The following is a 24,809-nucleotide window of genomic DNA, read 5'->3' on the forward strand; positions in this document are numbered from 1 at the left end:
TACCTCCATTGAGAAGTTGGTGGAGCTCACACAGGAACACCTCTCAAACTTCTCCAGGCACATTTACAATATCAAGCACCAGTTTGAAAGACTGAGGAGTTTGAGAGAAACCCTGACCCAGAATGACGTAGTTATTCACGTAGACTATAGTGAGAACTATTCTTGTAAATATAGCAGAGAGATTAAAGAAACTCACTTTGGAGGTGGCAACCAGCAGGTAACCCTCCATACTGGACTGGTGTCATCTATCACAGTGGGGGCAGGGTGGAGTAATTTGCATCGCTTTCAGCCTGTCTTCAACACGACGCCACAGCCACATGGGCTCACCTTTACCCATGACCATGAGGCTTTGCGGCTGCTTCACCTAAACTTTGGAACAGCATCCCCCTCCACGTACGGGCCGCTCAGACCCTGGAGATTTTTAAATCCCTCCTTAAAACACACCTGGCTCAAAACAAAGGGTGGCCGTGCTTTTACTGTTGGAGCTCCAACATTATGGAATCGCCTCCCCCTCACTGTCAGGTTAGCTGGGTCTGTACCACTTTTAAAAAAACGTTTAAAAACCCACTTATATAGGATGGCATTTTTATACGTTGTTTTCTCTTTTTACTTCTGATATTTGCATTGATTTTATCATTCGTTCATTTTATCATTTGTTTTATTGCTTGTGTGAAATGCTTGTTTACTTTTTTATGAATTACGCTGGCTGTTTATTTGCTGTGTTATGCAATATTCTACCAAATGTACTGTGAAGCACTTTGTGACTGCTGTCTTAATAAGTGCTATACAAATAAAGAAAAGTAAAGAAAAGTACGGGATGTCTCTTTCTGGCACCATCATGAGGGACTGCGTTCCATATTGCTTTAGCAATTTGGGGTTTGTTCACTGGGAGAAACACTGTTTTTGAGCAGAGCGCAGGTGGATACCCACAGAGTTCATACTTGAAGGCTTCAGATAATTTGTTCAGTTTGACTGTGGATTTGTAATCCATGGTGACTGCATGTGCTTTCCTCTTGAAGGTATATTCTGTCACCTTTTTCCCTACCATGTCCTTTAAATGAAGGCTGTTCATAATCGTGGTGTAATCTTTCCAAAGTTAAGGTCTTTGCACACCAATGCGTGCGTTTTCGCATGCATATTTTTAAATCCGTCATCCGAAAAAAACGTTACGCACAGAGACCTTGCACACCGGTCCGTTGCGGAGTCCGTTGCGTTTTGTTACGTTGTGAACTTTCGCAATATGCACTCTACATTCTAAATGCTTGATTTAGCAAAAGGTACAAACAACTGAGAGCAATATAACTAAAACCAAATGTTAGACCACATCAGTAGAATGTATTACAGTTCAAAACATAGTTTTAGTTACTGACAGTCTGTGACAGTGTGTGAACCTGCCCGGACCCTGCCCTTCTGCCTGAGTTTGAGTAGGATGCTGCCCAAATGAATGTTATTGTTTAGTGATGCTGCCCAAATGAATGTTATTGTTTAGTGATGCTGCCCAACTGAATGTTATTGTTTAGTGCCGTACGCTTTCGTGGTATTATATTGTGTGAATTATCATCTGTAGGCCTATGTTGTTTTTCTTTCACTCGACTAAACCGCCGAGATAATACTTGAGACATGTACTTCTGTAAACATTAATCCAACTGTCCTAAAGTTCTAATTTGACGATGTGTCCCAGTCTATACCATGGCGGAGTGGTCAATAACAACTCTCAAAAGGCTTTTGACGGACGCGAAAAACGCAGAAAATCGAACCTGTTGCGTTTTTTTTTTTGACAGACAAATTATTACGGATTGGTGTGCAAGCGTGGTTGACACAACATGAGTTCTAATTTATTTTTTTAACGGACGTAAAAAACGCACGTAAAAAACGCATTGGTGTGCAAGGGCCTTTAGAACTTACGTGGAGTTTTTCAAAATGTAGAAAGTCCTCCACATTCTCTTTGCAGACCGAAGCTATAAACGCCTCTCGCTTCGACATTGTTATCAAATGCCGTGAGATAGATAGCTATGTTGTGAGATTTAAGACCCTTCTACCAACCTCTTTTGAATGGTCCACATTCACCGTATTATGGGCTGTCACACCAGTGATTAGGTGTTGAAGGTGTTCATACCCGGCAACAGATTTTGTGACTCCAACAATCAAGTATCATCAAGTATTTTGATGTCTGCCTATGTCTGTTTATTTAGTGTCTGCGTTGTCTCTTTCCTGTGTTGATGCAGAACGGTCCTTGTGCTGTTCACTAGTTTCATAGTTTACCCATGTCACTTCTTTCATTGCATTGTTGATTTCAGATGTTGCAGGGTTGGAAAGAACCCACATCCACTAGAACCAAACGTTGTGTTTCAAACATTTCATACTTCGCATGAGGGCTTGTTCTATTACAAGGTCGGGGGACCTTTAGCTCAGCTTTTAACACAATCATCCCCCAGCAGCTTGTACAAAAACTGGATGGGCTGGGAGTGAACACCTCCCTGTGCTATTGGCTGTTGGACTTCCTAACCGACTCTGTGAACCATAGACATTATGGTATTTCATGCAGTTGAAAATCAATCAATCAGCGGTGTTATGATACAGTTGACAGATGACATTTATATAGGCTACTTCATTATTGTCTAATTATGTATAATGAGTAAACATGTACTAACTGTTTATATTTTTTGCTTTATGTCCTGTTTCATTGCAGACAGTCAGCAGGTGGGAAAAAAAGAGAGCTTTAGCAAAGGCTAGGCTGACAAAATTCAGAGCCAAAATGTACACCGACCCAGAACTACAGGAAGAGTACAGAAGGTTACAGCAAGATACATTAGCATACAGTAGCCTATGCCCTTGTAGCCAAGTCAATATTGTCTATTAATTATGCTATTTTATTTGTGTTGTGAATTTCCCCAAAATGAGATTGAGATGATTGGTTCCTACCCCGTTAATTACATTGCATACCTTTTTTTGTTTCACTAGGGAGCACTATTACGGTGACACGCATGGTCCAACTTCAGAATGCGTTTTACTCTGAGCTCAGTGAGCTGGTAACACGGTCTTTTTCTGCTCTCTCCATCGTCAGTTATTTGAGATTTTGCGGTTGAATATTTTTGCGACACACACAGAATATAATGTGGATGTTTATGTGTTTGCTAAGCTGTGTAGAAGAAATTGTCTTCTTATATTTTGTTTTGATTAAGATTGAGGAGTGAGACTGGCTACTAGGTTGTATGCTAGCAGCTAGCCATCGTGTGAACGTGAGGGGAGAGGCGCGCGCTGGTCTTGAGAATGTACATTGTGCCAGTTGTAATGGCGATGTTGCCTCGTGATACAGTATATCGTGAGCTTAGAATGAGAAGGTTCTATCTCCATTTATTTTAGGGTAGTTCAGAGATATTGAGCACCAAAGTTTTTACATTCCATTATGTTCTATGAGATGGAACCTTTGTATTTGATTAATTACTAACTCAAAAATGTCAACATTTTAAAGATAACACCACACAGGCATTAATAAACACCTAATGGATCAGATTATGTAGAAAACTAAATGTTGACAAAAATTGAGATAGAACCTTATAATTCTAACGTCACAATATGTTGGTGTTCATCATTGTATTTATTTTTTACAGTATGTGGATGGTGGAAGAGAACTGATGTGACACCTGTTTCTGATGTGTCTATGTTAAAGGGAATAAATCCACTGCTCATCCAACCGGTGTTTCTTCGTGAAAAAGACACAACGCAGAATACTAACCCAGCAGAAAGTAACCTGCTACACCGTCATACAGTGTAGGAAGTCAATACCCTACAGTGTTAGGAAGTCTACACACATTAATACTTTTTACAGTCGCCAAAAGCAAAGCCATATGCAAGCTGTGCGCAGTGGAGGTTACATTTTGTGGAAACACCACACATCTACGGAACCACTTATTGAGGCATCACCCTGACGTGAAACATGGAAAAGCGGATCCGACACAAGCCTCAGACATCAGAGCAGTCATACGTCATCTCCCTGTCATCAGGGATTTGGAGTTCTTAATTTCAGGGATTACGTCGCTACGACGGATTTCCGTCAATTTATTCCAAGTTGCGACGGATTTATTCCAAGTTGTGACGGATTTTACCTGGTGTAATATGATTTGTAGAGGCATACAATCTATTTTGATGTTGGTATTAGGTATATAAATGATATATAATAGCCTATAGCCTACATATAGGCCTTTATTGGCTACAACTATGCGACAGTAACAGAGCGGGGTGCACTGACGCTGAACCCCTCATAGTGACAAATAGGTGGACAATGCGTGGTGCTGTAATAGCCGACATGCGGTGTGTGGTTTGAAAAAAGTAACGCCAGCTCAGTAAATCATTCAAACTTAATGTTTACTTATAGGCTATGTGAATGTGACTGCACCACACATGTGAACAGTAACAAAGCAAATGCAGTTTAATTTTATGAAAAACATTGACAACAAAATCGGCGCAAAAAAAAAGAAAGCTGAATCCGCTTAGCCTATATGCTCCTGAAACGACAGAGCAAACACGCTACATTACTAGGGATAATAATTACAATGAGCCATTCATTAAAAATAGAAAAAATAATATTAGGCTATTAAATCTCACTTAATGAGAAAACTGGCATCTCCCATCGGTCACTATTTGTTGGCTATCTGGTGGACGTCTTTGAGTGTCTAGAAAAGCGCTATAAGTCTAATGTATTATTATTATTTATTATTATTATGGACGTCACTTTAATCCGGCAGTTCTCAAGGTTTTTATGCATCAATCGATTCCTCTAGTCCGTCTTTATCGCATTCATTGACGAAAGGACGACTTGCATGTATAGGTGGAAGGGAACATTCATTGTGAGCACGTAAAATGTGAGTCTCACAACGGCTTTGCATTGATGAAACCAGGTAGGATGAACGCATAGTTCGCTGTCCATTCCTCTTTAAATGCCCTGTTTTCACCGTCAACTTTCCTCTTTAGACCTTTGGAGAGTGACATTATGTGTCTCTTGCTAGCTAGCAGGTTAAATGTTTAGCTAACTTCACCCGGCCCGCAAACAACCAATCCAATAATAATGTGACCTTGTAAGTCTGGGAGGAGGGGGGAATAATTATCACAATAAAACTATGTTAAATAATTATTAGAATAAGTTAGGCTGCGCTACATCGTCAGTCCACACATTTATTATTCAAAACTATGGAAAAGGGTGAAACTAAGTTTCAACGTTGTTGAGAATCACAACACAAACTCGCTAGTCAAGCCAAAATACTGCAGCGAAATGGATTGGACTGCTACCTAGTTAACTAGAACACTACTTTACATTGTTAGCAGGCTCACAAAACAAGCTGTGTTAGTTGACTAGCGATGTGTCATTGATTTTATACAACGCGGAAATGTGTTCACATTTTTCGAAAGAAAAGTCAAAGCATTAGAACATAGAACGGAAAATCGCACGAGCGCTTTGCGCACGGAAAGCCACCGGCCCCGATTTGGCCTGAATTTCTTTTTCCGTCAGGAGATTTTTTTTTGCTTTAATCCCTGTCATTTGATTTGCCGTGTAAATCCCCAGACTGCCCAAATCCGATGGCCAGTCAGGCAAACAATTATATAGTGTCGTTGCCGATCAATGATCGACGTCGTTATATGGAGAACATTTATGAAATAGGCAATGAATGTGTGTCCTTTCAGTCTGCCTCCATCCATGTGGATGAACCACCCGACCTAAAGGCCTGAGGTGTTGTAGGAGGTATGAATATGATTCAGGGGGTATTTAGTATAACAGGCTAATGGGTTTATTGTGAGTTTACTTTGATTGTTTGTTTATTGCCTAGATCACCGTATTGAGAAGTCGTATGGTTATGGGGGGTGATATTGCAAGGTAATTTAATCACCTGCGCACCTTGCATGGCGGTAGTGGAGAGAGAGGGGAACGATGTATTTTTGTTGACCGCATTATACGCATATTCTATACGCATAGTTTGTTATTTTTCTGGTTTTGATCGCTTATGGATTATTTTTGTACGTCGCCAAGTTTGATTGTTCTATTCAATAAATGCTCTAAAACGTACTTTTCATCTCAGCGGATTGTTTGGCGCGTCATACAATTACTAGCGACTTTTTTTATTAGCGACTTTTTACTTTTGGCTCTATCTATCTCGCTACAGGTGTCATATAACCCTAACCAATATCCTGTCATATAAAAGTACCTTATTGAATCTCCAGGTAATGTATTTCTGACATCCATCACTTTTGCTGTCGTTAAGATATTTTTCGGTTTTGGTAGTCTGTCCAATGTGACAATTGCCCTCCTCCACCGGCCCTAGTTTTGGATCGAGCTTGCTGTTCATTATTTTCATGATAAAACGTCATAACATCTTCATATACACCATACAGGATAAATACTGATTAACAGTAGGCTACTTTGGCAAATGCCCATTGAACAGATTTATTTATTATCCTATCTTAAGAAAACTAATGTAACACTCATCTGGGGATTTACACGGCAAATCAACTGAAGAACTACAAATGCCTGATGACAGGGAGATGACGTATGACTGCTCTGATGAATCAAAACCCTACGGTTTTCTTATTTTATCGGATTAAAGTAGCAAAGACCAGAAATTCCCATTGACCGCCAGTCAAACTTCTACTCTTCTATCACCCAAAAAGGGGCGTGGACATTACGGGAGGGGAAAGTACCCGGATGCGTTGCTCTGATGAATACCTCCATTGAGAAGTTGGTGGAGCTCACACAGGAACACCTCTCAAACTTCTCCAGGCACATTTACAATATCAAGCACCAGTTTGAAAGACTGAGGAGTTTGAGAGAAACCCTGACCCAGAATGACGTAGTTATTCACGTAGACTATAGTGAGAACTATTCTTGTAAATATAGCAGAGAGATTAAAGAAACTCACTTTGGAGGTGGCAACCAGCAGGTAACCCTCCATACTGGACTGGAGTCATCTATCACAGTGGGGGCAGGGTGGAGTCATTTGCATCGCTTTCAGCCTGTCTTCAACACAACGCCACAGCCACATGGGCTCACCTTTACCCATGACCATGAGGCTTTGCGGCTGCTGCACCTAAACTTTGGAACAGCATCCCCCTCCACGTACGGGCCGCTCAGACCCTGGAGATTTTTAAATCCCTCCTTAAAACACACCTGGCTCAAAACAAAGGGTGGCCGTGCTTTTACTGTTGTAGCTCCAACATTATGGAATCGCCTCCCCCTCACTGTCAGGTTAGCTCGGTCTGTACCACTTTTTTAAAAATGTTTAAAAACCCACTTATATAGGATGGCATTTTTATACGTTGTTTTCTCTTTTTACTTCTGATATTTGCATTGATTTTATCATTCGTTCATTTTATCATTTTGTTTTATTGCTTGTGTGAAATGCTTGTTTACTTTTTTATGAATTACGCTGGCTGTTTATTTGCTGTGTTATGCAATATTCTACCAAATGTACTGTGAAGCACTTTGTGACTGCTGTCTTAATGAGTGCTATACAAATAAATAAAAGTAAAGTAAAGTACGGGATGTCTCTTTCTGGCACCATCATGAGGGACTGCGTTGCATATTGCTTTTGCAATTTGGGGTTTGTTCACTGGGAGAAACACTGTTTTTGAGCAGAGCGCAGGTGGATACCCACAGAGTTCATACTTGAAGGCTTCAGATAATTTGTTCAGTTTGACTGTGGATTTGTAATCCATGGTGACTGCATGTGCTTTCCTCTTGAAGGTATATTCTGTCACCTTTTTCCCTACCATGTCCTTTAAATGAAGGCTGTTCATAATCGTGGTGTAATCTTTCCAAAGTTAGAACTTACATGGAGTTTTTCAAAATGTAGAAAGTCCTCCACATTCTCTTTGCAGACCGAAGCTATAAACGCCTCTCGCTTCGACATTGTTATCAAATGCCGTGAGATAGATAGCTATGTTGTGAGATTTAAGACCCTTCTACCAACCTCTTTTGAATGGTCCACATTCACCGTATTATGGGCTGTCACACCAGTGATTAGGTGTTGAAGGTGTTCATACCCGGCAACAGATTTTGTGACTCCAACAATCAAGTATCATCAAGTATTTTGATGTCTGCCTATGTCTGTTTATTTAGTGTCTGCGTTGTCTCTTTCCTGTGTTGATGCAGAACGGTCCTTGTGCTGTTCACTAGTTTCATAGTTTACCCATGTCACTTCTTTCATTGCATTGTTGATTTCAGATGTTGCAGGGTTGGAAAGAACCCACATCCACTAGAACCAAACATTGTGTTTCAAACATTTCATACTTCGCATGAGGGCTTGTTCTATTACAAGGTCGGGGGACCTTTAGCTCAGCTTTTAACACAATCATCCCCCAGCAGCTTGTACAAAAACTGGATGGGCTGGGAGTGAACACCTCGCTGTGCTATTGGCTGTTGGACTTCCTGACCGACTCTGTGAACCATAGACATTATGGTATTTCATGCAGTTGAAAATCAATCAATCAGCGGTGTTATGATACAGTTGACAGATGACATTTATATAGGCTACTTCATTATTGTCTAATTATGTATAATGAGTAAACATGTACTAACTGTTTATATTTTTTGCTTTATGTCCTGTTTCATTGCAGACAGTCAGCAGGTGAAAAAAAAGAGAGCTTTAGCAAAGGCTAGGCTGACAAAATTCAGAGCCAAAATGTACACCGACCCAGAACTACAGGAAGAGTACAGAAGGTTACAGCAAGATACATTAGCATACAGTAGCCTATGCCCTTGTAGCCAAGTCAATATTGTCTATTATGCTATTTTATTTGTGTTGTGAATTTCCCCAAAATGAGATTGAGATTATTGGTTCCTACCCCGTTAATTACATTGCATACCTTTTTTTGTTTCCCCTGGGGGCGCTATTACGGTGACACGCATGGTCCAGCTCAGAACGCGTTTTACTCTGAGCTGGTGACACGGTCTTTTTCTGCTCTCTCCATCGTTATTTGAGATTTTGTGGTTGAATATTTTTGCGACACACACTGTAACAGAATATAATGTGGATGTTTATGTGTTTGCTAAGCTGTGTAGAAGAAATTGTCTTCTTATATTTTGTTTTGATTAAGATTGAGGAGTGAGACTGGCTACTAGGTTGTATGCTAGCAGCTAGCCATCGTGTGAACGTGAGGGGAGAGGCGCGCGCTGGTCTTGAGAATGTACATTGTGCCAGTTGTAATGGCGATGTTGCCTCGTGATACAGTATATCGTGAGCTTAGAATGAGAAGGTTCTATCTCCATTTAGGGTAGTTCAGAGATATTGAGCACCAAAGTTTTTACATTCCATTATGTTCTATGAGATGGAACCTTTGTATTTGATTAATTACTAACTGAAAAATGTCAACATTTTAAAGATAACACCACACAGGCATTAATAAACACCTAATGGATCAGATTATGTAGAAAACTAAATGTTGACAAAAATTGAGATAGAACCTTATAATTCTAACGTCACAATATGTTGGTGTTCATCATTGTATTTATTTTTTACAGTATGTGGATGGTGGAAGAGAACTGATGTGACACCTGTTTCTGATGTGTCTATGTTAAAGGGAATAAATCCACTGCTCATCCAACCGGTGTTTCTTCGTGAAAAAGACACAACGCAGAATACTAACCCAGCAGAAAGTAACCTGCTACACCCTCATACAGTGTAGGAAGTCAATACCCTACAGTGTTAGGAAGTCTACACACATTAATACTTTTTACAGTCGCCAAAAGCAAAGCCATATGCAAGCTGTGCGCAGTGGAGGTTACATTTTGTGGAAACACCACACATCTACGGAAACCACTTATTGAGGCATCACCCTGACGTGAAACATGGAAAAGCGGATCCGAAACAAGCCTCAGACATCAGAGCAGTCATACGTCATCTCCCTGTCATCAGGGATTTGGAGTTCTTAATTTCAGGGATTACGTCGCTACGACGGATTTCCGTCAATTTATTCCAAGTTGTGACGGATTTATTCCAAGTTGTGACGGATTTTACCTGGTGTAATATGATTTGTAGAGGCATACAATCTATTTTGTATGTTGGTATTAGGTATATAAATGATATATAATAGCCTATATAGCCTACATATAGGCCTTTATTGGCTACAACTATGCGACAGTAACAGAGCGGGGTGCACTGACGCTGAACCCCTCATAGTGATAAATAGGTGGACAATGCGTGGTGCTGAAATAGCCGACATGCGGTGTGTGGTTTGAAAAAAGTAACGCCAGCTCAGTAAATCATTCAAACTTAATGTTTACTTATAGGCTATGTGAATGTGACTGCACCACACATGTGAACAGTAACAAAGCAAATGCAGTTTAATTTTATGAAAAACATTGACAACAAAATCGGCGCAAAAAAAAAGAAAGCTGAATCCGCTTAGCCTATATGCTCCTGAAACGACAGAGAAAACACGCTACATTACTAGGGATAATAATTACAATGAGCCATTCATTAAAAATAGAAAAAATAATATTAGGCTATTAAATCTCACTTAATGAGAAAACTGGCATCTCTCATCGGTCACTATTTGTTGGCTATCTGGTGATATGGACGTCTTTGAGTGTCTAGAAAAGCGCTATAAGTCTAATGTATTATTATTATTTATTATTATTATGGACGTCACTTTAATCCGGCAGTTCTCAAGGTTTTTATGCATCAATCGATTCCTCTAGTCCGTCTTTATCGCATTCATTGACGAAAGGACGACTCGCATGTATAGGTGGAAGGGAACATTCATTGTGAGCACGTAAAATGTGAGTCTCACAACGGCTTTGCATTGATGAAACCAGGTAGGATGAACGCATAGTTCGCTGTCCATTCCTCTTTAAATGCCCTGTTTTCAATGTCAACTTTCCTCTTTAGACCTTTGGAGAGTGACATTATGGTTCTCTTGCTAGCTAGCAGGTTAAATGTTTAGCTAACTTCACCCGGCACGCAAACAACCAATCCAATAATAATGTGACCTTGTAAGTCTGGGAGGAGGGGGGAATAATTATCACAATAAAACTATGTTAAATAATTATTAGAATAAGTTAGGCTGCGCTACATCGTCAGTCCACACATTTATTATTCAAAACTATGGAAAAGGGTGAAACTACGTTTCAACGTTGTTGAGAATCACAACACAAACTCGCTAGTCAAGCCAAAATACTGCAGCGAAATGGATTGGACTGCTACCTAGTTAACTAGAACACTACTTTACATTGTTAGCAGGCTCACAAAACAAGCTGTGTTAGTTGACTAGCGATGTGTCATTGATTTTATACAACGCGGAAATGTGTTCACATTTTTCGAAAGAAAAGTCAAAGCATTAGAACATAGAACGGAAAATCGCACGCGCGCTTTGCGCACGGAAAGCCACCGGCCCCGATTTGGCCTGAATTTCTTTTTCCGTCAGGAGATTTTTTTTTGCTTTAATCCCTGTCATTTGATTTGCCGTGTAAATCCCCAGACTGCCCAAATCCGATGGCCAGTCAGGCAAACAATTATATAGTGTCGTTGCCGATCAATGATCGACGTCGTTATATGGAGAACATTTATGAAATAGGCAATGAATGTTTGTCCTTTCAGTCTGCCTCCATCCATGTGGATGAACCACCCGACCTAAAGGCCTGAGGTGTTGTAGGAGGTATGAATATGATTTAGGGGGTATTTAGTATAACAGGCTAATGGGTTTATTGTGAGTTTGCTTTGATTGTTTGTTTATTGCCTAGATCACCGTATTGAGAAGTCATATGGTTATGGGGGGTGATATTGCAAGGTAATTTAATCACCTGCGCACCTTGCATGGCGGTAGTGGAGAGAGAGGGGAACGATGTATTTTTGTTGACCGCATTATACGCATATTCTATACGCATAGTTTGTTATTTTTTATGGATTATTTTTGTACGTCGCCAAGTTTGATTGTTCTATTCAATAAATGCTCTAAAACGTACTTTTCATCTCAGCGGATTGTTTGGAGCGTCATACAATTACTAGCGACTTTTTTTATTAGCGACTTTTTACTTTTGGCTCTATCTATCTATCTCGCTACAGGTGTCATATAACCCTAACCAATATCCTGTCATATAAAAGTACCTCATTGAATCTCCAGGTAATGTATTTCTGACATCCATCACTTTTGCTGTCGTTAAGATACTTTATTTTTCTGTTTTGGTAGTCTGTCCAATGTGACAATTGCCCTCCTCCACCGGCCCTAGTTTTGGATCGAGCTTGCTGTTCATTATTTTCATGATAAAACGTCATAACATCTTCATATACACCATACAGGATAAATACTGATTAACAGTAGGCTACTTTGGCAAATGCCCATTGAACAGATTTATTTATTATCCTATCTTAAGAAAACTAATGTAACACTCATCTGGGGATTTACACGGCAAATCAACTGAAGAACTACAAATGCCTGATGACAGGGAGATGACGTATGACTGCTCTGATGAATCAACCCCTATTTCATTCATTTTCTCTATATAACGACATTGATCATTGATCGGCAATGACACTATATAATAGTTTGCCTAACTGGCCATCGGATTTGTGCTCCTAATATCTAAAAAGCACTACGGTTTTCTTATTTTATCGGATTAAAGTAGCAAAGACCAGAAATTCCCATTGACCGCCAGTCAAACTTCTACTCTTCTATCACCCAAAAAGGGGCGTGGACATTACGGGAGGGGAAAGTACCCGGATGCGTTGCTCTGATGAATACCTCCATTGAGAAGTTGGTGGAGCTCACACAGGAACACCTCTCAAACTTCTCCAGGCACATTTACAATATCAAGCACCAGTTTGAAAGACTGAGGAGTTTGAGAGAAACCCTGACCCAGAATGACGTAGTTATTCACGTAGACTATAGTGAGAACTATTCTTGTAAATATAGCAGAGAGATTAAAGAAACTCACTTTGGAGGTGGCAACCAGCAGGTAACCCTCCATACTGGACTGGAGTCATCTATCACAGTGGGGGCAGGGTGGAGTCATTTGCATCGCTTTCAGCCTGTCTTCAACACAACGCCACAGCCACATGGGCTCACCTTTACCCATGACCATGAGGCTTTGCGGCTGCTGCACCTAAACTTTGGAACAGCATCCCCCTCCACGTACTTGCCGCTCAGACCCTGGAGATTTTTAAATCCCTCCTTAAAACACACCTGGCTCAAAACAAAGGGTGGCCGTGCTTTTACTGTTGGAGCTCCAGCATTATGGAATCGCCTCCCCCTCACTGTCAGGTTAGCTGGGTCTGTACCACTTTTTAAAAAACGTTTAAAAACCCACTTATATAGGATGGCATTTTTATACCTTGTTTTCTCTTTTTACTTCTGATATTTGCATTGATTTTATCATTCGTTCATTTTATCATTTGTTTTATTGCTTGTGTGAAATGCTTGTTTACTTTTTTATGAATTACGCTGGCTCCACCCACACAAAAAAGACTGGCGCAAAAGAATACTTTCCATAAAAGCATTTTTATTATTTACAGTCTCTCATACAACACACTTAAGTCATGTAAAATCAGAACAGGCAAGCATGTACAGATACACAACCCATTAGGTTCCTCTCCTGATCCTCCCACAGAACAGCGATCAGCACATCAGATTACGTTCACAACTGATCTTGCGCTATAGAACAAGAGTGAAATGACAGGGGACTCTCACATGCTGTAGCAGACACAAGTTGAAAGCATCAGTTTAATTCCAACATGGCATAATGAACAGTACAAAAAGGATTAGACAGATCGCAGATACCCTGAGAAGTTGCTCTTTCACATTTTAAGACCAGAAATGTTACTATTTATTTGTAACAAAGGTTTTAACAGTAGGTGGGTTGGATTTGAAAAGTGAGAGGCTGGTGTGTGTTTGAATGCATCACTGTTAAGTTTAAAAACATAAAAACATGGGCCAAACATTTCTTTTCATTTGACAAATACATTTTTATGAGCAATGTGAGATTCATAAATTAAACAAAAAAAAGAAATAGCAAGACAGAAAAATACAAAGCAACATGGTTGGTATATTTTTTAAAAGGTGGACAACTGTGGGATAGCATTAAGTCACAACTGAAAAAAAGACAAACTCCAAACTTTTACATCCAAATATTTGTTTTGAGAGGTTAACGATTCCCGAAATGACCCACATATTCTTCTGAATATCTTCCTGTTCATCTTTACCTTCATACGCTCACCACACAAATGTAGCCTACTCAGGTTCCAAAACGTCTACATTTTTACATGATCAGCTCAGCAACATAAGCGAACAAAAATAACATTATACATGATTTGAGTAGAGTCAGATCCTAGACATGAGACAAGGCAAAGATGGTAGGGGGCAGGAGCTATTGTAAGTGCCGCTGTATGACAACTTGCTAGTTCAGTTACTGTAAATCTTCCACTTGCACTTCCACTGTCTTTCTTAGCATACATAGTACACAATTTCTCTCTTCCTGCAACAACAATTACACATGATTGTACAGCCATGGATGACAGGTGACACCATGCAAGACCACATGGCTCTTGTCTTCACAATGCTAAGTTGGGAATTACCTGAGGATGTTTGAAACTAGTGTTTAGATCATTCTCCATGCTTCTTTACATTTTCTTTCAGGACTCAAAGGGAAAAAAGACCATGACATGAAAATGAGAGAAAACTCTAATCCATACAGGAATACATCACTTCTTAGTCTTAACATGTGCAGAAATTAAAATACATAGACTGCTGATTGTTCAAGGACAAGGGTTTACCATCAATCCAATGAAAGGAAACGACAGAATAAAAACATCATAAATGTTTGAACATGAACTTTAGTTGAAGAAAATAATAATGATGATGATAATCTGCTCATGGTGACGACCGTTCCCTTCAGACTGACATGAAAGCAACCCTCGTCTCTGCTCAGACAGCATGGAAAAACAACTGAGGCGCTTCAGAAACATCCTCTGCCTCGCTGAGGTCAATGAGAAGTACTGGAAAACCAGCGCCCCCCTGTGGCAGTGATTGGTAGTTCAATGGGTGGTGATTTGAGACGTGGTCACTAGAGGATAGGGGATGGGGGGGGGGGGGGGGGGGGGGGGCTAGCTGTCAATCATCTCTAACAGCTCCAGCAGGAGGTCGTCCTCTCCCTTGCCGGGGTCCAGCTCCAAGTCATCCTCCAGCCAGTCAGTGAACTCGTTCATCAGCTCGTCAAAGTCGTCCATAGAGGAGGTGCTGGCGGGGGCGGGGCGTGAGGATGTGACCACGCTGGCCCGCCGGGGCCTGGGCAGGGTGGGCGACTTCACTGCCGTGGGGCTGGAAAGAAGAGGAGGGGGGAGACAAGAGAGGTTCATTTAACCAATTATGTCACTGCTTTTTTTTTTTTAAGTTATTTTTGACAGATACAGTGAAAAGTAAGGAGAAGAAGGGAGAGAGGGCATGTCAGCAGGGCACGGGCCAGATTCTAACCCATGCCAACATGGGCATATGTGTGCACTGTAGACAGCGGTGCTAGACCACTGGACCCCCCCAGGCCACAAGTAAGTCACTGCTAACAACCGGAAAACACTCTTCTCCCTTCTCCGTTATTCTAGCTGTAATGGTTGTGTGTTCTCGATGAAGAGGGCTGCTGTAACCCTCGGGGAGTGCTTCTGCTGCACATTGATGGTCAACGGGTCTGGGATGTCAAAATACTCAAACTACTGGTATGAAAATAAGGGGCGGCTGTGGCTCAAGAGGTAGAGCTGGCGTCTAATGATCGCAAGGTCGGCAGATAGGCTGGCCATGTGTCGAGGTGTCCTTGGGCAAGACACTTAACCCCAAATTGCTCCCAATGAGCGGGCCGGCGCCTTGCATGGTAAGCTTGCCGCCATTGGTGTGTGAATTAATGTGTGTGTGAATGGGTGAATGAGAGGCCGTTGTAAAGCGCTTTGGAATAAGGCGCTATATAAGTCGGTCCATTTAAAATAAACACCCTTCAAAACTCGTCTATGCATTCATCCATTACCTCTGGGGGACCACGCAGGCCTCCCTGGCGGCCGTGTTGGAGGTGGTGGTGACGGCTGTGGCCGTGGCCGCGCTGGAGGTGGTGGTGGTGACTGCTGCTGCGCTGGCCGTGCTGTGCTGGATGACGGGGACCGTCTGGAGCTCTTCTCTGGAGGGGCTGCAGCTGGGGCCGTGGCCCAGCAGGGTGGGGGGGCTCCTGGGGACCAGGGGGCTCATCTGGGCATCTGTGCTGAAGGAGGGGGAGGACACCTGGCGAGAACACAGGTTGTTAGGACTCGGGTCACAATGGACATCTGCTTTTGGACATTGAGCGATTTGCAAACAGGCTCGATCTGCGGCTTACCCGTCTCTGTTTGCAGGGCGGCTCCTGCAGTTGCACATCCTGCGCCCTGGAGGCGCTGTTGAGCGGTTTGACTGCCGCGACGGCAGACCGGGGGGACTCCGCCGCTCTCCTCTTCTGGCCTGGCTTCACCTGCGCAGCCGGCTTCATCACAGAAGGCCGGACGTTCAGCTTGGGCCTCACTGAAAACGCAACAAAACATCAATGATTCTCAGGTTTCATAGCTTGACTTTATTTACTGTGTTCAAAGTGGAGTCGTTTAGCAGGTAGGCTACCTTTGGCTTCAGTAGCTTGCCCAGGGGATTTCTTCTGGGCAACATCTTGGGTCTTTTCAACCGGAGATTCCTCCGCAGGCGGCCCAGGAGACGAAGCTCCTTTGGCCTGCTTAGGGGCACCCGCTGCCAGGGGACTGAGGGGAGCTCTCTTCCTCTTGCCCAGGGAGGCTGTGGAGCTCCGGGGGCTGACAGAGGGCGAGTCGGCCTCCGCCTGCCTCATTGGAGACCCCTGCTGGGGGGAGTTGGTAGCGCTGGGCACCGGCGAGGCGGCCTTCGGTTTGAGGGTGATACGCTGGCGGCTGGGGGCCTTGGCTGGGCTGGGGGCCTTGGGTGCCGGAGCAGGGGCAGGGGCCTCCAGGGTGAGAGTGGGGGAGGAGGGGAATGAAGGGTTTGGAGTTGTCACTTTCTCGCTCTTCGCTCTGACGGGGGTCACGCCCGTCTCCCTCACGAGGGCAGGGCCCGCAGCTTCTTTCTCCGCAGGTTCGGCCTTGGCGGAAACGTCGGGTTGGCTGGTGGATGAGGCCGCCTCCTCCTCCTGCAGATGGTGCTTGCGGAGACGTTTGAGGATTTCATGCGTGAGAAGCGTGAGAAGCTTCTCACGCATGAACTCCTCAAACGTCTTCCCCTTCAGGCTCCGATTGGTCGGATCACTCCTCCCATTGGCAGGGCTGGGCTGTGGATCACAGAGAGCACAGATCTCAGCAGGTGACATCACCTACCCTCACGTCAGAGCAGAACTACCATAAAACTTCCAATAAGTGCAGTCTCCCCTCTAAACGCCTGTCTCCAATAGCAGCCAGGCCAATAATGACATTGAAGACAAGAAGTGGTAAATGGTATAATGGACCGACTTATATGGAGCGCCTTATTCCAAAGCGCTTTACAACGTCCTCTCATTCACCCATTCACACACCAATGGTGGCAGGCTACCATGCAAATACACCTGGGCTATGAACAGGAGTTTCATGGTACAAAGGGTGTGTTGTATTCAGGGGACACACTTGAAGGGAGCAGATGTGAGCAGGTTAGGTGGACTTACCTCAGGAACAGCACTGGCAGTAGGCTCAGCTGGCTTCTCTGTCACTTCTTCAGCTGTCTTCTGAGTGGTTGTGCTGGCAGCGACTTAGAAGATAACAGGAAATACAGAAAGAGTGTAAATATCTTGAAACATGAAACATCACAGTTAAGGCGAAATATATATTTTTTGTATTACTCTTCAAATAGCTACATTGAAGACGTTTGGAGTAAGCATATGGATCTTTCACCACAACTGTAATGGCATCTCAGGGGTGGGGGGGGGGGGATAAAAACAAAGTCAGTGTGTGTAAAAGCCTGGTGGAGAGTGAACTGCCAGCATGAGAACAGCCTTAATGGAAACAGTTCCAAGAAAAAGCTGCCATCTTACCAGGAGATGCTGGTTTGTTGACGCGCATAATCCGGGGCTTCTTTTCCTGCTCTTTTCCTTCTCCCGCTTCTGTGCCTGAGCCTTTCCCATTAGTAGCCTCCTTCCCCCGCGCCTGCATCCTGGCTGCTTTCTCCTTGCGTATTTCCTCCAGGGTCTTCACCCTCACTCCTCCCCGAGGTGGGGCCGCCCTGCTGGGCACGGCCGTGCCTGCGGAGGCCTGGTGGTTATCTGGGGCTTCGTTAGCCGGCTGCCTGGCTTTCCTGACGCTCTGTCCCTGACGCTGGTCCTCCTCCAGCTTCTTCCGGGCGTGGAGGACCTCAAAGAAGGTCTTTATCTGGGCGTTGGAGGCTGGTTTGACAGTGATGACTCTCTTTGAGGCCCTGCTGGTGGGGCTGGTGGATGAGGCCGCCTCCTCCTCCTGCAGCTGCTGCCTGCGGAGACGCTTCTCACGCATGAACTCCTCAAACGTCTTCCCCTTCAGGCTCCGATTGGTCGGATCACTCCTCCCATTGGCAGGGCTGGGCTGTGGATCACAGAGAGCACAGATCTCAACAGGTGACATCACCTACCCTCACGTCAGAGCAGAACTACCATAAAACTTCTTATCGATTAATCGATAATTGATCATTAATTCTTGCGATTATCGAAAAAGAAATGTTGATCGTTTGCCCAGCCCTAGTGAGCAGGTTAGATGGACTTACCTCAGTAACAGCACTGGCAGTAGGCTCAGCTGGCTTCTCTGCCACTGGCTTCTCTGTCACTTCTTCAGCTGTCTTCTGAGTGGTTGCGCTGGCAGCGACTTAGAAGATAACAGGAAATACAGAAAGAGTGTAAATATCTTGAAACATGAAACATCACAGTTAAGGCGAAAGATTATTTTCTGCAAATAGCTACATTGAAGACGTTTGGATCGCATATGGATCTTTCACCACAACTGTAATGGCATCTCAGGGGGGGGGATAAAAACAAAGTCAGTGTGTGTAAAAGCCTGGTGGAGAGTGAACTGCCAGCATGAGAACAGCCTTAATGGAAACAGTCTCAAGAAAAAGCTGCCATCTTACCAGGAGATGCTGGTTTGTTGACGCGCATAATCCGGGGCTTCCCATTAGTAGCCTCCTTCCCCCGCGCCTGCATCCTGGCTGCTTTCTCCTTGCGTATTTTCTCCAGGGTCTTCACCCTCACTCCTCCCCGAGGTGGGGCCGCCCTGCTGGGCACGGCCGTGCCTGCGGAGGCCTGGGGGTTATCTGGGGCTTCGTTAGCCGGCTGCCTGGCTTTCCTGACGCTCTGTCCCTGATGCTGGTCCTCCTCCAGCTTCTTCCGGGCATGGAGGACCTCAGAGAAGGTCTTTATCTGTACGTCTTTATCTATCTTGGAGGCTGGTTTGACAGTGATGACTCTCTTTGAGGCCCTGCTGGTGGGGCTGGTGACCTGGGGGGCGGGGGCCGCACCACGGGTGTCGTCCTTGCGTCCCTGGGACTTGGCTGCCTTCTCCTGCCTGATCTCCTCTAGGGTTTCGATCCGAATCTCCTCAGACGCCTGGGCCACGCTGTTGGTTTCAGCTTCGATGAATGCTAGAGGTGGGGGGGGGGGGGGACAGGAGATAAGTGACACCTCACGAAATCAATGAATGAAGTTCAGATGTGTGGCATAATAATGTTCAGAGTAGATTTTTTATGTCAGGAGAAAAACAATAAAACACGGTACCTGGTTCAGTGACCACAGCGGGCTCTTCTGCTGGCAACCCCAGTCCGTCCCTGACAGGCTTCAGAGCTGAGGTAATGGAGATAAACATGAGATGAAAATCACTCTCAATTTTACTATCTGTACTATACTATAACCATCAACCAAAACACTTGTAATCTTCAGTATCAACAAGTCAGACAAAAAAACAAACCAACTACATTTGGGCATAGTCCTGTTGCCTGAGTTTATCCTGCCCCTGTGCAAACCCTGAACCAACTGAACAACCAATTACAGTCATGGCTGGACCAGTAAGAGTCAGGTGTTTCCTGGGAGGTTCTGTGGTGATTTCATCGCCCTCACCTTTCGGAGGGGCCAGGTCAGTGTCCTCCTCGTCCACCTTCCTCCCGAGACGCTCAGCCAGTCTCCGTTTGAGCGGCAGGTCAGCACCGCCGTCGGAAGCATCTAGAGGTCAGAGGTTGTTACAGGTCATGAGAGCTCTATGTGTTGGGGATGAATCTGAATTATACCATCAGGTATATTGTCAGTGTTATCAGTTCTTTATTAAAATGAAAAAACCCAGATTGTTTGCTTGATTTTTCACAGAATAGAGATGAGTGTAGTCACACCAGTCTCAAATGTACCTCTCTCAATTATCCTCTTCCCAAGCTGTTCGGCGACGTTGCGTTTCCCAGGGTCTTCACCAAAGATCAGACCGTCTAGAGTACATTAAATATAGAGTACATTCAATATAGGTAGTCTAGACACACCAGGTAATCTAGATACATTGTTTCTGATGCCTACCATCTTTTGCTAGGTAGAGTGACGGGCGAACAAAGGAGCGGATGTTCTCCTTCTCACCGCTGGTTCCCTTGTTCCTCTGGGCAGGGTCTGAGCCCTGGCCGATGGGGTGACCTGAGAGAAGCAGACAAAGCAGGTATTAAGCAGATGATTCTCAAATGTGACACGTTGTAATGCTTTGGTCCTCATATCGGCAACGTTGTAATGCTTTGGTCCTCATATCGGCAACCAATCAAAATGTTCTGACTTGTATTTTGAAACACGGAACTACGTCGCTGAGAATCACAACACAAACTCACTAGTCAAGCCAAAATACTGCAATGTAATGGATTGGGTGAGTAATCCCCACTGCTACCTAGTTAACTATAACACTATTTGCATTGTTAGCAGGCTCACAAAACAAGCTGTGTTAGTTGACTAGCGATGTGTCATTGATTTTCAACAACGCGGAAATCCCGATATAAGCATTAGTAGAACGTGTCACAAATGTTGTGTAATGCAGTGTAATTCTACAGAAGCCAGTCCATGCACCAGGTGAGACGTTCTTACCAGATCTCCTCATGCTGGCCTTCAGGGCTTTCCTCAGCCGAATCTCCTCCAAGTTTCTGATGCCAAAGTTCAGCGACTCATCTGTGCCAAAACAACAGCATTAGGCCATCACAGAGGAATATGGAAACATGTGGGTCACGTTACACTCCCACACAGTGACCCTCTAGAAAGGGCAGAGGAGAAACGTGTCCGAGAAGCCAGTGTTCCTCCCGACAGGTCCAGGGGCGAGGGTGAAGCCCCTGATCCTGGTTTGAAGAGAGGGTCTTTCTATACCCCTCTATGATGGCCACTCAAGACACGCAACAGTCTCGAGTGGGCAAAGCTTTAAGGGGATATTTACAGAAGATTAAAAAATGATTCTCTCTTCCAACAATAACAATTACCACTTGAGGTCTATTCAAAAGGATCCAAGCTTTTTTTCCTTTCTTTCACCAATGTGTTAAATAACTTAATAAACATGTTTTTTTTGCTATTCCCCCCCCCCCTCCCTCTCTCTCTCTCTTCCCCCCTCTCTCTCCTTCATCATCTTTAGCCTCTCTTACCTGAGCTGGAGCTCAAGGCCATTTTCCTGGGAGAGACCAATCTGGATCCGTCTGAACCAGTCCTGCTGTCCTCTCCCTCTTCTGAGAACTGATCTGCACACAGACGAAACATAACAAGAACCCCATGGTCAACGGCATTCAATAACAAACCAGTCATTCAATAGTGACATGGAAAAGGGAAACAGAGAAGCGAGGAGAGAGTGTGTCTTTACCATCCTTGTCCTCATCTTCATCTGCTGGGTTGATGACCACAGGCGGGTGGGTTGGGCTCGGTACATTCTCCTGAGTCTCCGCCTTGATGACCCCGCGGAGTTGGGGATTGGCTGCGGTGGGGAGGGGGGTGGCAGCAGGAGGGCTGGGGTCCTCCTGAGGCTCCTCCTCGTCAGAAGCTGAGACACAGAAACAAGACCAGAAGACTTTTGAACAGGGTGATCCAGCACATTCTGACATCCACCAAGTTGTCACAATGCCACGTTTTGTTCAGAGGATGCATAACCAAACGTGGGATTACCCCTCACCTTTATTGGCTGGATAGACCCAGGCTCCGTCTACGAAGCGGGGTTTCTCATGGTGGAAGGCACAGTGGAGCTTCTGACAGCCGGTAGGCTGGTTCTTCCAGTAGCATGCAATCTGCTTTCTGTTTTTCTACAGTAGAGAAAGAGAAGAACATGTTATGCAACATGCCTGTGATGTGTTGCAATGTATGTATGGATGGGGAAAGCTCAGGTTACTGTCCGTGAGGGTTAGACCAGTGTTCCTCCCGACATGTCCAGGGGCGAGGATGAAGCCCCTGAACCTGGTTTGAAGAGAGGGTCTTTCTATACCCCTCTATAAATGGCCACTCAAGACACGCAACAGTCTCGAGTGGGCAAAGCTTTAAGGGGATATTTCAGAGGCATTTCAAAATAAGTATTTTGATCTGCCCCCTAAGAGTTTTTGCTAGGTCGGTCCCTAACCTTCATCTCCCTGTGGCGGAACTTGCAGACGGGGCGGAAGCAGCGTCTCTCCTCCCAGAGGCTGCACACCACCTCGCTGCCCATGGCCGCCTCGCAGTGCCTGAACGGGCAGCCGTCTCCCTGAACCAGGAAACACAAACACCTCAATGATCAAACAAACACTTATATCAATGTCTTTTTTTCCATTAACTATTGTCTTATTAAATGTTTCATCTATTTACTTCTTATATTTGCTTTTATTCATTGTCATTTTTTATTTTCTTACTATGCTCCTCTTGCTGTATTTTTAAATAATGTATGTAAAGCACTTTGAATTGCCCCTGTTGTATGAAATGAACAGACAGGATGCAGCTTTTCACTGGTTTATTCTCCCTGTCTTCAGTTGCATGCAGCATGCTGTAGAATGCTGTACATTCATCAGGGGTTGGAGGTGGTATCTTTGCTGGGGGGAGGTCACCCCAGCCAGCAGCTTCTCTCTTTCGCTGGACCTTTGTAAACCTTATCTGGCTCGCTTCAGCATACAAGTCAGCTGGTTTCAAGGATGCCATACTGGGCTCAATCCAGCTGCAGGCCTTTTCAGTGCATGCAGTGCCATCTAGACTGCATGTAATTGGATGTAGTAAAGCGAACCACACTGGAAATAAGTCCCGAACTTTGTCATGACGTCCCTAACAAATGACTTTACTGTGATGTATAATGCATTTGTTGAATCAAATCAAATCATACCTGTTCACAGCTGCAAGCAGGGCATAGGTTATGCTGGCACCTATGTGGGAGCAAACTTCTCCTAATCCTGCCATGCAGACACAGTGACCAAATCGGATTAATCCGTCCTTTTCCACAGCAACCCATGCTGTCAGTGGTGGATCATTGAGGCAGTAGGAATGGTTCACCTGACACGGACAGAGGTTTTGTTTAGATTTCATTTCATCAATGTCAGCCCTGGCTGTCACCAGCTGTAAACATCTGTGATCAACGTAACTATCTACCAAAATTAGAGCTATCTAGCACAAGAGAGTCATTTAGCTGTGTAACGTTAGACTAGACAACGTAGCATAACCAAAGGCAAACGTTAGGCACCTTCGCTTTGACAAGAGCCGCTAGAGCTAGCTTACCACTGACCGTAACGTAACGTTAGCTAGCATACATTACCGATAGCATTGGCTAATTTAACGTCACTCACCTTGGCTTTGACGATGAAGAAATTCTTCACTTTCCACACGCCAGCATTAGTTACCCAACCAGAGTGGAAATATTTGTAGCTTTCGGTGCTTTTAAAAGCCTTCTTCATCCTGGCTGCGGTGTATGTATGGGGATGGATTCTCCACCAGATAGATCCAGATGTCACCGAACACGAGATCAGGCAGGGACTTGGCTGCATTTAGTGGTTCAAACACAGCCGCGGGGGCTAAATATGGGTCGCAACTTAAGTGCCCAATATGTGTAGCTTTTCCGTGTATATCTTGATAGTTCTTCATGGGTGAGGTGGTCTAAATAGTAGGCAGCCGGTAAATTGCGTCCACTCGCCATGTTGAGCGATGTTGCTATGATACTTTTTAAATAACAACAACTCAGGTTGGTGGTTGCTAGGGAAGAAACCACGTGACTGAAAGCTATGATTATAATAACCTCTGCTGTGTGTAGTCGTGCTTCTCACCTTGGCACAGAAGGAGTAGTAGAAGTAGTAACAGTCATCTCCATGGTTCGTCATGCTTTAAAGGCTGGTGGATCAGTTCACTTCTGGATCGCTGGGTGGCGCAGCTGTGTCAGACTCAGAGCTGACGGGTTGTGACCTCTTCCTGGGGTGGTGGGCTGATCTCTTCAGGGCCAACAGGAGTCTCCCTGGCAACAGAGAAACACATGGAACCATTAACCACGAATTAGACCAATCAGAACAAATGGAACCATTAACCACGAATTAGACCAATCAGACAAATGGAACCATTAACCACGAATTAGACCAATCAGATCTCGTATCACGCAGGGAAAGGCTTCAGGTACCTGGCTGCAGTAAGACCCTCTGGACAGCCACGTTCAGGAGCCTCCTCAGCCGGTCGTTCTCCTCCTTGGAGCGGATGATCTCCCCCTGGAAGTCCGCTATGGTGCTCTTCACAGCCCTGAAGATCTCCTCGGCAGCCGCCGTTAGTCTGTCCGTGAGAAACACGTTCAACATCTCCAATTGTGTCATGTTAGTGTGGCGCTGGAGCTGTTTTTTGTCAGCTTGTCACAACCCCGATCCCCGATTGTTTACGTAGTTTTCGGGGAAGTGACGAT

General features: G+C 44.3%; 1 protein-coding gene across 1 annotated transcript; it reads right to left on the minus strand.

The window, feature by feature from the left end:
- Positions 1-15,083: 15,083 nt before the first annotated feature.
- On the minus strand, positions 15,084-24,246 carry LOC308171208 (uncharacterized protein; the record flags this gene model as incomplete). The annotated part of the gene is made up of 17 exons (XM_080546054.1): positions 15,084-15,297; positions 15,989-16,236; positions 16,331-16,509; positions 16,603-17,275; positions 17,642-17,724; positions 18,008-18,530; positions 18,709-18,806; positions 19,069-19,578; positions 19,712-19,777; positions 20,051-20,152; positions 20,492-20,602; positions 21,038-21,118; positions 21,580-21,672; positions 21,792-21,968; positions 22,098-22,224; positions 22,536-22,655; positions 24,193-24,246. The coding sequence occupies 17 exons, from the start codon at positions 24,244-24,246 to the stop codon at positions 15,084-15,086; spliced, it is 3,459 nt and encodes a 1,152-aa protein (XP_080402180.1).
- Between the last annotated feature and the right edge of the window lie 563 nt (positions 24,247-24,809).

Source organism: Nansenia antarctica (genome assembly GCF_963989245.1).
Source record: "Nansenia antarctica genome assembly, chromosome: 15".
Taxonomy (NCBI): Eukaryota; Metazoa; Chordata; class Actinopteri; order Argentiniformes; family Microstomatidae; genus Nansenia; species Nansenia antarctica.